Source organism: Theropithecus gelada, chromosome 7a (assembly GCF_003255815.1).
Source record: "Theropithecus gelada isolate Dixy chromosome 7a, Tgel_1.0, whole genome shotgun sequence".
NCBI lineage: Eukaryota > Metazoa > Chordata > Mammalia > Primates > Cercopithecidae > Theropithecus > Theropithecus gelada.
The window spans coordinates 9,138,255-9,153,407 of NC_037674.1; the positions used below are offsets into that span (position 1 = coordinate 9,138,255).

The 15,153-nt window shown below is 40.9% G+C and overlaps 1 protein-coding gene across 1 annotated transcript in view; it reads right to left on the bottom strand.

Moving 5' to 3' along the window:
• The window catches only part of AVEN (apoptosis and caspase activation inhibitor), a 187,882-nt gene that overhangs the window by 5,831 nt on the left and 166,898 nt on the right, over positions 1-15,153 (bottom strand). The window contains exon 3 of the mRNA XM_025390219.1: positions 3,334-3,404. Coding sequence (XP_025246004.1) covers positions 3,334-3,404 — 71 coding nt within the window. The remainder of the gene's footprint in view (positions 1-3,333; positions 3,405-15,153) is intronic.

Genomic DNA, 15,153 nt, shown 5'->3' on the forward strand with positions numbered 1-15,153 from the left:
CCATTACATCTTCCCCAGAATCTACAGGACTTACTGTCCATATGCGCCTGGGGCCCAGAGACCATGTGTACACGGTATGGTGGAGTAATAAGCTGGGCAGCTTTTTAAGATACAGGTTCACAGGCCTCACCCACAGAAGTGGACTCTCTGGGTGAGGTGGGCGTGGTCGGGGTGGTGGGAGCCAGGAATCTGCCTTTAAAAGCCAGGCCCTCAGGAACGGCGGCATATAACTCAGCCCCCAGCAGTTCGCTCAGCCCCCAGCAGCTGCTCAAAGAAGTCCTACTGGATAAGTCACCATGTCAACAGAAATTTAATCTGGAATTTAAAAACCGAGGTGATTTAAAAAATAAATCTGTTTGTTCACCCAGGGAAATTATCTTCCCACTCATCCCCTCTTTACATGGTGCCCACCCTGTCCAAAGGAAAGCTGTGAGAATCCCACTTGCGGATCTAAGAGACCAACACGCCTGTGGTCATGGAGGCCAACAGCTAGATCAGAGCACCCTGACTGCTGGCCTGTGTCCCTTCACCCTGTGTATCCGCCACAGAGCAATGAACGCCAAGTCCAAGCCATGACACCCGGTCCCTCTCCTACCACGACTCCCTTGAGGATTTTGGACATGTCTCCCTGTCAAACTCCCACTCCCTTTAACCGCAAAGACAAAACGTATTTCTACTTTTCCTTTTTTTTTTTTTTTTTGAGATGGAGTCTCTCTGTTGCCCAGGCTGGAGTGCAGTGGCATGATCTCGGCTCACTGCAATCTCCACCTTCTTGGTTCAAGCAATTCTCCTGCCTCAGCCTCTCAAGTAGCTGTGATTACAGACTTGCACCACTACGCCCAGCTAATTTTTGTATTTTCAGTACAGGCGGGGTTTCACCATGTTGACCAGGCTGGTCTCAAACTCCTGACCTCAGGGAATCTGCCCACCTCGGCCTCCCATGATCCCTATAATCATGGGATTATAGGCATGAGCCACTGCGCCCGGACCCTCTCTATTGTCTTGCATCACTGGTCACACTGAGGACATGGGATGGTATAAGGAACAACAAATTACATATATATGTGTGTGTACATATATATAATATATAATATATAATGCACTCAACATATAGTATCTAATTATAATATAGCATGTATTATATATTATATATATCCAGTTTTTTCTCTTACATCAACAAGGAAGAAAATTTAGTGAGGAGTTGAGTCAGACAGGAAATTGTTTTGATGGGGAAATGAATTCAGTTTCAGACATGTCCTACCTCCAACTCGAACTGTTCAAAATCAAACAACTTCTTTCTGCTCTTACTTTGTTCCATTCATGGCACCACCACCCACCTAGTTACTCAAGCTAGAAAGCATAGTGTCACTGCAAATCTTTCTTGTCCTTGTGTCTCACATCTGGCCAGTGACCACAGTGGATCCCATCCTCCGCTCAAGTCCTGTCTGTGAGTAACCTGTGTCCCACGCCCACTGGCTGCACGCCCTCGGGCTCTCGCTCTTTCCCATTCATCCAACACCACATCTTCCTTATCAGTTTCCCCGCCCCTAACCTCTCATCTCATCCGTTCAATCCCTCCCCATCCTTCCCAATGCGGCTGAAATTAAATCTAACCATTTCCATATTCTTGCTAAACAAAACTTTGTTAACAAATAATATGAGTAATAAAAGAGCTCATTTTGAGTGTTTCATATGCATCAGGAACTGCACTCAAGGGCTTTTTATTTATTATCTAATTTAGTCCTTCTTATTACCTCCATTTTACCAGTGAAGCAACAGAGAAGGAAAAAGTTTACCCAAGTCTTAGATCCAGAATTCACACTCAGGTCTGAGACTGCTGGTACTAACTAGCCCACGCCTGCCACTGAGGCCTCCTCCCCTGGGAATACTACACTCTGGCCACACCCTTCTCTGAGGGTAACCTCATTTTCCTGATCTTACCCATTTTCATGTTGTTTCCTCAGACAGGACCTACCAGAGGCACGCTTGTCCACCAAGACCCATTCAAATGATCTTTTCCCCACGGTACCAATTCCAATCACTTCCAGTGCAAAGTAACTATCTCTCCAAGTACTGTTAATTCATTTATCGCACCCTTTTAGGTTGTATTCTTGTGCACGTATTAGGTAAGTATCTGTTGAACATCTACCATACTACAGGTCAGCCAGTGTGCCCAGGTAAGGGGCCAAGAGCAATGAACAGGCAGGGTCTGTCTCATTCACTTTGAATAAGCTCCTTTTAATAAAAACATTTAGTAAACCAGTGCTCTATGTTCTGATGAAGGACAAAGCTTAGAATTATTTGAAACTCTGAAGCTACTTGAAATATTCTTTGGTAATCAATGTGGTCAAAAGGAGATGAAATGCAAATTGTTTGGCTTCTACCATATTCCTCAACAATCTATCTTCGCTGTGTCCTAGAATTCTAACAAGTACCTCAGGCGTAGACCCAGACTTAGCAAAGACAAATGTAATTCTCACCTTTTTCTATGGCACATATAACACGCTCTTTGTAAAGTGCCAGGCAGTCATTTTCCAAGAGACTCCCCTCCTCATAATCTGTATGAGTCAGAGGCCATCCCAAACAAGTGAGCTTAAAACTGGCCCAGAGATCAAACAAGCCACCCACAGTGCATATGCTGATCTGGGAGCAGAACAGGGAGGACACTGCCTATGGGCTTGACATCTGCAGCTTCAGCCACCTCTCTGAAGCTGGGGGCAGATGCTAATCACTTTATCAGACAGTATGCTCTGGCCCTGGAGTTGGGGAGCATATCACAAGCCACCACTATGTCCCTATGTGCATCCTAAAAGGGGGAAAATATCTGTCATCTCTTATATGAAAAGAATTAGTGGAAACTTGATGAAAGACTTCTACAATATTTGCCCTTATTTTATACTTCTATTCTCCTAATTGTAGAAGTATTATTTAAAGCTATAAGGTTAAGGGTTTTCTCAACCTAACACCAAAAACAGTGACAGAGAAAACTAATTTCCAACTCTAAAGGGAATCGTCAAAGAGCGGCAGAGGAGGAAGACCAAATGGCAAAGTAATCCACTCTGTCAAAATCACAGCTATCGAGTTTCTACCTCGAGACCCAGTCCATGTGTGCCGCATAATTCACACAGGTGGCCAGGTAGAAAAGTGTACTCTCGCTTCAAGGACTTGTGGAATTTCAGCCCCCTGAAAATGTTCTGAAAAGTTTAGCTGAGAGTACACTATATAAAAATTCTACTCTTTTCTACATGAAGACTCTGTCACAAGAATGTAAAAGGTATTAGCCTTCAGCCTTGAAGAAAAGCCAGTCCACACTTAAGACAACTCTTACCTTACCTGTTTTGGACAAGAAGCTTCAGTATCCCATTCTTTCTCCTCAGCAAACCGGAACTGTGAGAAGGAGTCCCCTAGGAACAGGGAAAAAAAAAATTATGCAAAAGCCAAAGGAAACTCTCAGTTCTCTGAATTTCCCTGCTAGAGCAAAAGTGCCATTTCTGAAGTGCTCAAACTCAAAGGGAGAGACAAGGATAAAACTGGAACATACCTCCAACTCCATTTCCAAAATCACAAAACACACAGATGACAACGTTAACATTTGGTAAGATTAATCTTTAGTGCATTTCATCTTACCAAATGGCGTAAGGACCAAGATAAAAAGATAAAATCACTAATCTTAGTCACTGGTAAATAAATTTGATCCCTCAAAAGTTATGGCATAGGCCGGGTGCAGTGGCGCTCACCTGTAATCCCAGCACTTTGGCAGGTGGATCACTTGAGGTCAGGAGTTCAAGACCAGCCTGACCAACATGGTGAAACCTTGTCTCTACCAGAAATACAAAAATTAGGCTGGACACGGTGGCTTATTCCTGTAATCTCAGCACTGTGGGAGGCCGAGGCGGGTGGATCATGAGGTCAGGAGTTCGAGACCAGCCTGGCCAACATGGTAAAACCCCATCTCTACTAAAAATACAAAAAAAATAGCCAGGCATGGTGGCACATGCCTGTAATCCCAAGCTACTCTGGAGGCTGAGGCAGGAGAACTGTTTGAACCCAGAAGGCTGAGGAGCCGAGATCGTGCCACTGCACTCCAGCGTGGGCATCAGAGCAAGACTCCGTCTCGGGGGGGAAAAAAAAAAAATTAGTCAGGGGTGGTAGCGGGCACCTGTGGTCCCAACTACTTGGGATGCTGAGGCAGAAGAATTGCTTGAACCTGGAAGGCGAAGGCTGCAGTGAGCCAGGATTGCACCACTGCACTCCAGCCTGGGTGACAGAGCAAGACTCTGTCTCAAAATAAATAAATAAATAAACAAAACAAAATGGAAAAAAGTATCTCATTCATAATAGCAATAACATACAAAAAATTCCTAGGAATGAATCAGGAATAAACATTTATTAAAAGAAACTTTAAAAAATAAAACTTAGAAAGACAAAAAACTCAACAGTATCAAGATACCAATTTCACCTAATGAGGTCTACAAATTCAATATTCAATCCCAAAAAGATTTCATTTGTCAAAACTACTCAAATTCCTTTTTTAAAATATATGAAACTAAGACATGCTTTTTTAAAAAGGGTAAAGAAGTTGTCTTATTGATTATAAAAATGTATTCAAAAGTCTCAATAAATAAAATGGATAGTCACTGGTGAAAAAAATAAGCACAGAAGAGTGTCTAGAAACAGACCCAGGTATATGGATACTTAGATATCGTAAGATTGGCAGATGAGATCTGTGGAGAAATCACTTTCACGGTGTTAAAGCAACTGACCAGCCATGTGAGAACTAGGCTAGTTCCCAGTATCTCATTTCTCAGATGTAAAACATATTTTGTATGAATCAGGTATTTAAATGTTTAGAAAAAAAGGAAATCATAACGCAAAAGCAGGGATGAATTTATTATTATCTAGAAACAGGAGGGCAAATTTTGGCTGCTGAAAAAATTTTAATACATAAAAATAAAATTTTTTGAATTACAGGAAGTATAAACAAACTCGAAAGATGACAGGCTGAGAAGTAATATTTGTAGCACATATTATTGGCAAAGAATATGTGGAAGTTCTTTGTATATTAGATCTTTGTATATTAGATACAAAACTTCCACAAATCAATTAGAATAAAGCAACCCAGTAGGAAAATAGGAAAAGGGGAGAATATGTGAAATATGATTGCTAATATATATGAAGTAAATGACTGATGTATGAATTTAAAATCTAGTAGATTTTTTTAAAACTGGCCAAATTGCTGAATGCTTTATTGAGTGTTGTTTTTGACATTCTGGAACTTCTATATTAGAAATGATCATATGATTTCACAGATTAATATGTAATTGGTACAAGATTCAGTATGCAAATAAGGCATGCTATGTATACTTATTTTTAATATCTGAATATTCACTTAAAGATATAGGTAAAATTCCAACAATGACTATCCTATTCCACCAGTGTTCTTGCTGAGAATGAGGAACCAGGCACCCCTACCCAAAAAGACCCCAAAAGTTTTATCTGAAGGTATCAGAGCTACCAACGCATTGAGGACTTGGACAAAATTCCTGGAGAGAAGAGAAGCATACAAGGAGGTTAGGCTAACATTTAGGGCTGCGTATCTCCCTAATGCAGAGGCTAAAAAACAACCCAGGAGGTCGTAAAGCTGAAGAAAGCTCTGCCAGTCTTACAGCACCAGGTAGACAAAAACTGGAGTTCGGGGCCAATGGATGAGGAAGTCTTGGAAAACCAAGGCTTTCAGGCAGGACCCGCTGATAACTGCATCCTGTAAGGAGGAGTAAAGTAGGCATTGACCAGCCCTCACCAAGTCTGAGGTCCAGCTGTGAGTCAGCTCAATCTCTGATCCTGCCTACAAGCAAAAGTAAATCATTTTTGGAGGAAAATGACACTATCAATATCCTCCAATGATCTCTACAATTTTTAATTTACAATGTCCAAAATTCATTAAAAATGATCAGGCCTACCAAAAGATGAGATCAAAATAGTAGAAAACTAAGAGAAAAGAAAAAAGAAACAAGAGTTAACTGAAAAAGATCCACAGAGATTAAGATATTGGGGACATGAGACATGGATTTTGTAATTTTGCCATGTCAAAATTTCAAGAACAGGAAAAAGTATAACATCATAAACAATGACATCCATGAAGTCATCTTTGATGCACACAAAATAAAATACACATAAAGAATACAAAGAAGAAAATGTTGGAGAAAAATGAGTTACCCAAATATAACACATTTTGTTTTCAGGAATAAAACTTCAAAATATAACACAATTTAAAGAAGGCTTTAAAAAATCCTTACAGATAAAGCATATAGAGGCTTATTTTATTTTAGTAGAGATGGGGTCTCACTCTGTCACCCTGGCTGGAGTGCAGTGGCATGATCAGAGCTCACTGCAGCCTCAAACTCCTAGACTCAAGTGATTTCCACCATCTCAGCCTCCCAAGTTTCTGGGACTACAGGTGCACACCACCATGCCCAGCAAAATTATTATTTTTTGTAGAGATGGGGTATTGCTATATTGCCCAGGCTGGTCTCAAACTCCTGGCCTCAAACCATCCTACCACCTCAACCTCCCGAAGACCTAGGATTACAGGTATGAGACACTGCATGTGGCCTAGAGGCTAATTTTATTATTATGTTTTAGATAATGTCTCGCTCTGTCACCCAGACTGGAGTGCAGTGGCACAATCACAGCTCACTGCAGCCATGACCTCTGAGGCTCAACTGGTCTTCCTGGCTAATTTTAAGTAATAAACTTAGTAAAATGACTACTACAGAATACCAACCACTCTGATTCTCGCACTGAAGATGAAAGTGTACAAACCTGTTGAAACTATGAATCCTAGAACTAAAAGTCTTTCTGGAAAACACATTACCAAAATTCTTCTGTGTTACGTTGTTACATACACACAAAGTATGGTGATTTACCAAATGTGCTACTTTTATATCTTATATACCAGACATTTGGACATGCATGGACAATTAGAAACCTACTTTAAGTAAGATAGCATGGGGTATTCACAGCACATTCCATTCTGCTCCAGCTTTATCTGTCTGCCAGAAGAGTTCCTGGTCTCTCACATGCTAAAGACATGGTGAATCTGACTAAGAAGTGTAGAAGAAAACCAGAAAAGAACAGTAACAGCCGACTGTAGTTGACAAGGGAACAAACATGGAGACATGTGTCTTAGGACTCATAAGATTCAACAGCTGTGTGTCCTGAATTAATTGGAGCATAGTGAAAAGAATGGCACTAGAAAGAACTAGGAAGCTCAAAGCAGTGTCTTCCCTCTTCTTCAATTAAAGACTAATTGTATGACTTACAGAAGACTGGAGAACAGACTTGTTGTATACTTATACAATATCCTCAAACAAGATGGAAGAGCAGCTGGTGACTATTACATAGCCTGCTTAAAAAACAATAAAAATCCCATAATATTCTACTACTTTGTAGATAAGAATACCAAAATATTAGGCCCACAAATTCAATGACTGCTTATGATGAAGGCATTTACTGGAATCTGTTTAAAAGGGGGAAGGAGGTAGCAAAACTGATGTACATGAAGAGTTCACATTTTCCTTACGTGATAAAAAGCCTCATCTCATCCTATTCCAGCAACAATGGTGAAGTTGGCATGCTTGCAATCAAAGCTGAGACACAGGAGATATTGAGACAATTCTGTTGTATTTTGAAAGTCAATTACATTCCTCTATTGCCACATTTCTAGAGCCAAAATTAGTAAGAGATTTTTAAATCAAATAATCGTGTGAAGAAGCAAAAATGCTATAAAAAAAATAGAAATAAGGCTGGATGTACAGTGGCTTAAGCCTGTAATCTCAGCACTTTGGGAGGCTGAGGTGGAAGGATCAGTTGAGGCCAGGAATTCAAGATAAGCCTGGGCAACAAAATGAGAGCTCATCTCTATTAAAAAAAAAAAAAAATTACCCAGGCATGGTGGCCCGCGCCTATAGCCTCAGCTACTCTGGAGGCTGAGGTGGGAGATCGCTTGAGCCCAGGAGTCTGGGGCAACAGTGGAGCTGAGACCGTGCCACTGCACTCCAGCCTGAGTGGCAGAACAAGATCCAAGACCCCATCCCAAAAAAAAAAAAAGAAGAAGAAAATTAGAAATAAATATAAGAGATAGCAATCTTACATATGCTTCTGCAAACATTCAAAAAGAATGTTTCAAGCAGTATACAATGCTTCAGTTTCTAGGATTGCTTCATGAAACTCATGACCATCAAACAAATCTCCAAGGGTAGGGGTTGATAAGGAGAGAAAGTCTTTACCTAGTCAGTTACTATTTGAGAAGACAAGCGTAGTTGCGGAGGAACAACATTACCATCATCAGTACTCTATTCTGGCAGAGCCAGCCAAACAACATCTTGTTCCTCTAGACACCTCAGTTAAAAGCTAGCAACTTTAGCATTGCAAAGGTGTAGTGTACTGTATGGTGACTATAGGAAGAATCAAATAGCTCACAGTAGTCAGAAATCAGTATGCCCATTTGTCTACATCTGGCTACTAAAATTTTAATATATTCTTTAATTTCCGTTTTTTTCTCGTATCCCAGTAGTCCATTTTACAACAATGATATTTAGCTTTAACTTTAGCCAAATATTGATCATTTGGCCAAAATGTGTTTTGGTGAACCACAACATTCAATCAGTGGCACTCCATTTGGTAGGTCTGTATGTATGGACACAGAAAGATACCCATTATCTCAACTGCTACATGAGAAAAGCAAGGCTTCAGTATAGTATGAATGATACATATAAATATATATATATATACACACACACACACACTTATGTATCTTTATATATGTATCACAAAAAATACTAATTCATGCATAGAAATTAGTCCAAATAATTAATACCTATTTTTAAAATGACTGTCTCTCAGGTTGTGGGATTGAAGGAGACTTTTGCTTTTGGCACAACACATTTTCCAGTCAAATCATCCTTTGTAAACAACAAGGAGTTTTCCTTTTGGAACTAAACAAAATGGAAGAAAATCTAGAGAAAAGCTGAATTTTCTTGAGGGTAGGGACCTTCTCAGAATGTATTTGAGACAAAACATTCAGAGACTTCAAAAGTTGGAACTGCAGACATCATTCATTCTAACCCTCACTTTACAGAGCTGTGAAGAACCTTAGCTCTAGGAAGGTTCAGTGTTCTAACCAAGACCACACTGCCATTTAGTGGCTGGACACCAAGACTCTTGGCTCACAGCATTTGTTATTTTATTTTTTAACTTTGCTTCTCCAAAAGACAACCTGGCATCGATTTTTCTCAAACTCCTGGGCTCAAGGGATCCTCCCACCTCAGCCTCCCCTCCCAAGAAGCTAGAAATACAGGTACATGCCACCGAGGCCAGAGAGCATTTATAATAATAAATTATTAAGGAACAAAGCTCTTCTTTGCACTGTTTCTGCTAGGCCTCTTAGCTGTCTTGAGTTCCCCAGAACAAAAGCAACACTCAGTAAATATTTTATGATACTTGACATACTAATATTTTATTTGTTGACATGTTTGAAGATATGGAAGTCCAAACTAAGAAATAAAGAATTCCTCTTTTTAGGAAATCACCTCAGGAACTTCCTAAAATTATGCCTAGAGTATTTTTAAAAATAGTCTGTCTTGGGGCCGGGCGCGGTGGCTCAAGCCTGTAATCCTAGCACTTTGGGAGGCTGAGGCGGGTGGATCACGAGGTCCGGAGATCGAGTCCATCCTGGCTAACATGGTGAAACCCCGTCTCTACTAAAAAATACAAAAAAACTAGCCGGGCGAGGTGGCGGGCGCCTGTAGTCCCAGCTACTCGGGAGGCTGAGGCAGGAGAATGGCGTGAACCCGGGAGGAGGAGCTTGCAGTGAGCTGAGATCCGGCCACTGCACTCCAGCCTGGGCGACAGAGCGAGACTCCGTCTCAAAAAAAAAAAAAAAAAAAAAAGTCTGTCTTACAGAACTCTAAGTATTCTAATAATGATAGTATTAGTGAAATAAAGGTGACACACCAATTCTATCACTGTGTTTATAACATCCAGGATTTTCACGCTGCCTAACTTCCCAAGCTGGTCTGACACATGTCTTATGGTCAGTGGCAAAGTGGACACTAAACTTGCTAGAATTCCTCAGTACTAACATGCTTTCGAAAAGCTTACCATCTAGTCATAGATAATACGGCTGCCAGTTTTAAGCTTCTCCTTTCAGCAGCATCAACAAGAAAAAGCTTTCAATCAAGCAAAAGTACTTAACATAAAGCTGTCCAGTGAGAATTCAGGGACGTTTACAAGGAACAATCTTTACTCAGGCAAAGACTTTCAGAATCAACAATATGGATCAGGCATATGTGAAGAGTGAATATCAAAGATGGAAAATCTTTCCAAGTCTAACACCCAACTCTGATAATTTGATAGTAGCAATTCCCATAACCCATTCATCCTGGCTCTTTGGATCTTTTAAATCATATAATTGACCTGGATCTTTGTGGTATCTCCTTTGGGAAACCAACTCTAGAAAGCAGAGGAATGTGTCACCAATTCTGGATAACTACTTCATTTTAAGCTCCATTTTCCTGGCTCTTGTTCCTCATGATCATCTTCCTTTATTTGTCCCACAGCCCCTGCAGAACATGTCCTCAACCAGGACACCAAGTTACTGAAAAACCACAAATGAACTTTACAGGCCGACAAAGGCTGAGAAGACCCCAGTCTTCACAGAGGAGGAGAGAATGCCCAATAAGTCACCACAATGGCTGCTACAAAAAAACAAAATGTCCTCTTTCATTTCTCTGAACTTCTCTAATCTCATCTATGAAAGACGACACATTTGGAGGGTCCAGGTGGATCCTAAGTCTCCATGCTGACACAGATCAATCCAGGGAAAATCCACAGCTCAGCCTACAGGACATAAAAATTCCTCACCACTTCCAATTTCTAGCTTCCATGATTCAGCTTTTGTAGATGCAGATGTCATGTCCTTCACCTCAATATTTACCCTGAAACAAGCAACACCTAACACTTTGTCTTTGTGAGGAAGACTATGCAAGCCACTACATTGATTATTTTAAAGTTAGGCTGAGCTAAAAGAACAAGAGGAAATAATAAAAATCTCTCCTCCTATTCAGGGATTCAACTTCTTCCTGGTTTCGTCTTGGGAGAGTGTAAGTGTCCAGGAAATTATCCATTTCTTCTAGATTTTCTAGTTTATTTGCGTAGAGGTGTTTATAGTATTCTCTGATGGCAGTTTGTATTTCTGTGGGGTCGGTGGTGATATCCCCTTTATCATTTTTTATTGCGTCAATTTGATTCTTCTCTCTTTTCTTCTTTATTAGTCTTGCTAGCGGTCTATCAATTTTGTTGATATTTTCAAAAAACCAACTCCTGGATTCACTGATTTTTTGAAGAGTTTTTTGTGTCTCTATCTCCTTCAGCTCTGCTCTGATCTTAGTTATTTCTTGCCTTCTGCTAGCTTTTGAATGTGTTGGCTCTTGCTTCTCTAGTTCTTTTAATTGTGATGTTAGAGTGTCAATTTTAGATCTTTCCAGCTTTCTCTTGTGGGCATTTAGTGCTATAAATTTCCCTCTACACACTGCTTTAAATGTGTCCCAGAGATTCTGGTATGTTGTATCTTTGTTCTCATTGCTTTCAAAGAACATCTTTATTTCTGCCTTCCTTTCATTATGTACCTAGTAGTCAAATAAAAGAGGACACAAACAAATGGAAGAACATACCATGCTCATGGATAGGAAGAATCAATATCATGAAAATGACCATACTGCCCAAGGTAATTTATAGATTCAATGCCATCCCCATCAAGCTACCAATGACTTTCTTCACAGAATTGGAAAGAACTGCTTTAAAGTTCATATGGAACCAAAAAAGAGCCTGCATTGCCAAGACAATCCTAAGTCAAAAGAACAAAGCTGGAGGCATCACGCTACCTGACTTCAAACTATACTACAAGGCTACAGTAACCAAAACAGCATGGTACTGGTACCAAAACAGAGAGATAGACCAAAGGAACAGAACAGAGGCCTCAGAAATAATACCACACATCTACAGCCAACTGATCTTTGACAAACCTGAGATAAACAAGAAATGGGGAAAGGATTCCCTATTTAATAAATGGTGCTGGGAAAATTGGCTAGCCATAAGTAGAAAGCTGAAACTGGATTCTTTCCTTACTCCTTATACGAAAATTAATTCAAGATAGATTAGAGACTTAAATGTTAGACCTAATACCATAAAAACCCTAGAAGAAAACCTAGGCAATATCATTCAGGACATAAGCATCAGCAAGGACTTCATGACTAAAACACCAATAGCAATGGCAAAAAAGCTAAAATAGACAAATGGGATCTAATTAAACTAAAGGGCTTCTGCACAGCAAAAGAAACTACCATCAGAGTGAACATGCAACCTACAGAATGGGAGAACATTTTTGCAATCTATCCATCTGGCAAAGGGCTAATATCCAGAATCTACAAAGAACTTAATTTACAAGAAAAAACAACCCCAAAAAGTGAACAAAGGATATAAACAGACACTTCTCAAAAGAAGACATTTATGCAGCCAACAGACACTTGAAAAAATGCTCGTTACTGGTCATCAGAGAAATGCAAATCAAAACCACAATGAGATACCATCTCATGCCAGTTAGAATGGCGATCGTTAAAAAGTCAGGAAACAACAGGTGCTGGAGAGGATGTGGAGAAATAGGAACACTTTTACACTGTTGGTGGGATTGTAAACTAGTTCACCCATTGTGGAAAACAGTATGGCAATTCCTCAAGGATCTAGAACTAGAAGTACCATATGACCCAGCCATCCCATTACTGGGTATATACCCATAGGATTATAAATCATGCTGCTATAAAGACACATGCATACATATGTTCATTGCCACACTATTCACAATAGCAAAGACTTGGAATCAACCCAAATGTCCATCAGTGACAGACTGGATTAAGAAAATGTGGCACATATACACCATGGAATACTATGCAGCCATAAAAAAGGATGAGTTTGTATCCTTTGTAGGGACATGGATGCAGCTGGAAACCATCATTCTCAGCAAACTATCGCAAGAACAGAAAACCAAACACCGCATGTTCTCACTCATAGGTGGGAACTGAACAATGAGATCACTTGGATTCGGGAAGGGGAACATCACACACCGGCGCCTATTATGGTGGGGGGGAGGGATTGCATTGGGAGTTATATCTGATGTAAATGACAAGTTGATGGGTGCTGACGAGTTGATGGGTGCAGCACACCAACATGGCCAAAGTATACATATGTAACAAACCTGCACATTATGCACATGTACCCTAGAACTTAAAGTATAATAATTTTAAAAAATAAAAGTCTCTCATCCTGCTCAACAGTGACTTATAATTAGCTTTCTCACCAAGTGTAGGGCCCAAAAAGCCCCTGAGCATCGAACATCCACACTGAGCACTACATAATAGGATGTGCCTGTCTTCCCAACACCATTAAAAAGCTGCTTCCCCATCTGCATGGATTATGTTCAAGAAAATGCCAAATACACCAAGGTACCTTAAAGGGATTCTAGGCTTTATGAGAAAAGGATGATGACATTCTGGAATTTAGAATACAGCTGTTTTCCCCAAAACAGTTGGTGACTATTCTGTTAAGCCTGTAAATTCCCAGATCAATATTCAGAATAAGGCCAGCATCAAACCCTGACACAGAACTCCAAGATGAGAGTAGATGACTTGACAAGGCTGAATAAATAAGAATACAAAGATCAATCTTTGGATGGACAATGAAGTCGTAAGATCTTAGAACTGATCTGTAGTATAGTGTGTCAGGATAAGGTCTGGCTGCATGTAACAAAGACCTGTACCTGTATATCATGGCCCAAACAAGATAAAAGATTCTAGTCTGTTGATATGGTTTGGCCCTGTCCCCACCCAAATCTCATCTTGAATTGTAGTTCCCGTAATCCCCACGTGTCATGAGAGGGACCCAGTGGGAGATAATTGAATCAAGGGGGCAGTCTCCCCCATACTATTCTCGTGATAGTAAGTTCTGACAAGATTTGGTGGTTTTCTGTTTGTTTTGAGACAGAGTCTCGCTCTGTCACCCAGACTGGACTGTAGTGGCGCGATCTCAGTTCACCGCAACCTCCGCCTCCCAGGTTCAAGTGAGTCTCCTGCCTCAGCCTCCTGAATAGCTGGGACTACAGGCGTGTGCCACCACACTCGGCTAATTTTTTTGTATTTTTAGTAGACATAGAGTTTCACCGTGTTGGCCAGGATGGTCTCAATCTCCTGACCTGGTGATCCGCCCACCTCAGCCTCCCAAAGGAGATTTGATGGTTTTATAAGGGGCTTCCCCCATCACTCAGCTCTCATTCTTCTCTCTCCTGCCACCTTATGAAGAAGAACATGTCTACTTCCCCTTCCGCCATGACGGTAAGTTTCCTGAGGCCTCTGCAGCTCTGCAGAACTGTGAGTCAATTAAACCTCTTTCCTTTATAAATTACCCAGTCTTGGGTATGTCCTTACAGCAGTGTGAGAATGGACTGATACATTTGTCAACTAAATGAAGTACAGAGTCCAGCAGTCAAAGGCTGGTATAGTGGCCCACGCTCCTCCCATTGCTCTGCCATGCCTGGGGAGGCCCTTCTTACCACAGTCCAATATGAGAACCAGAGCTCCTGTTATCCCATCAAAATTCCAGACAGAAAGATAGAAAAATAATTAAAGAAAAAGGGGCAGAAAGCATGCAGAGTCTACCTATTGAGATTTTCTAGAAACTACAACAGAATATTTCCACTCATTTCTCTTTTGGACAGAGCTATATCATAAGCATAAGAAATATATCCTATTTCTGGCCGGGCGCGGTGGCTCAAGCCTGTAATCCCAGCACTTTGGGAGGCCGAGATGGGCGGATCACGAGGTCAGGAGATCGAGACCATGCTGGCTAACACGGTGAAACCCCGTCTCTACTAAAAAATACAAAAAATTAGCCGGGCGAGGTGGCGGGCGCCTGTGGTCCCAGCTACTCGGGAGGCTGAGGCGGGAGAATGGCGTGAACCCAGGAGGTGGGGCTTGCAGTGAGCTGAGATCCGGCCACTGCACTCCAGCCTGGGCGACAGAGCGAGACTCCGTCTCAAAAAAAAAA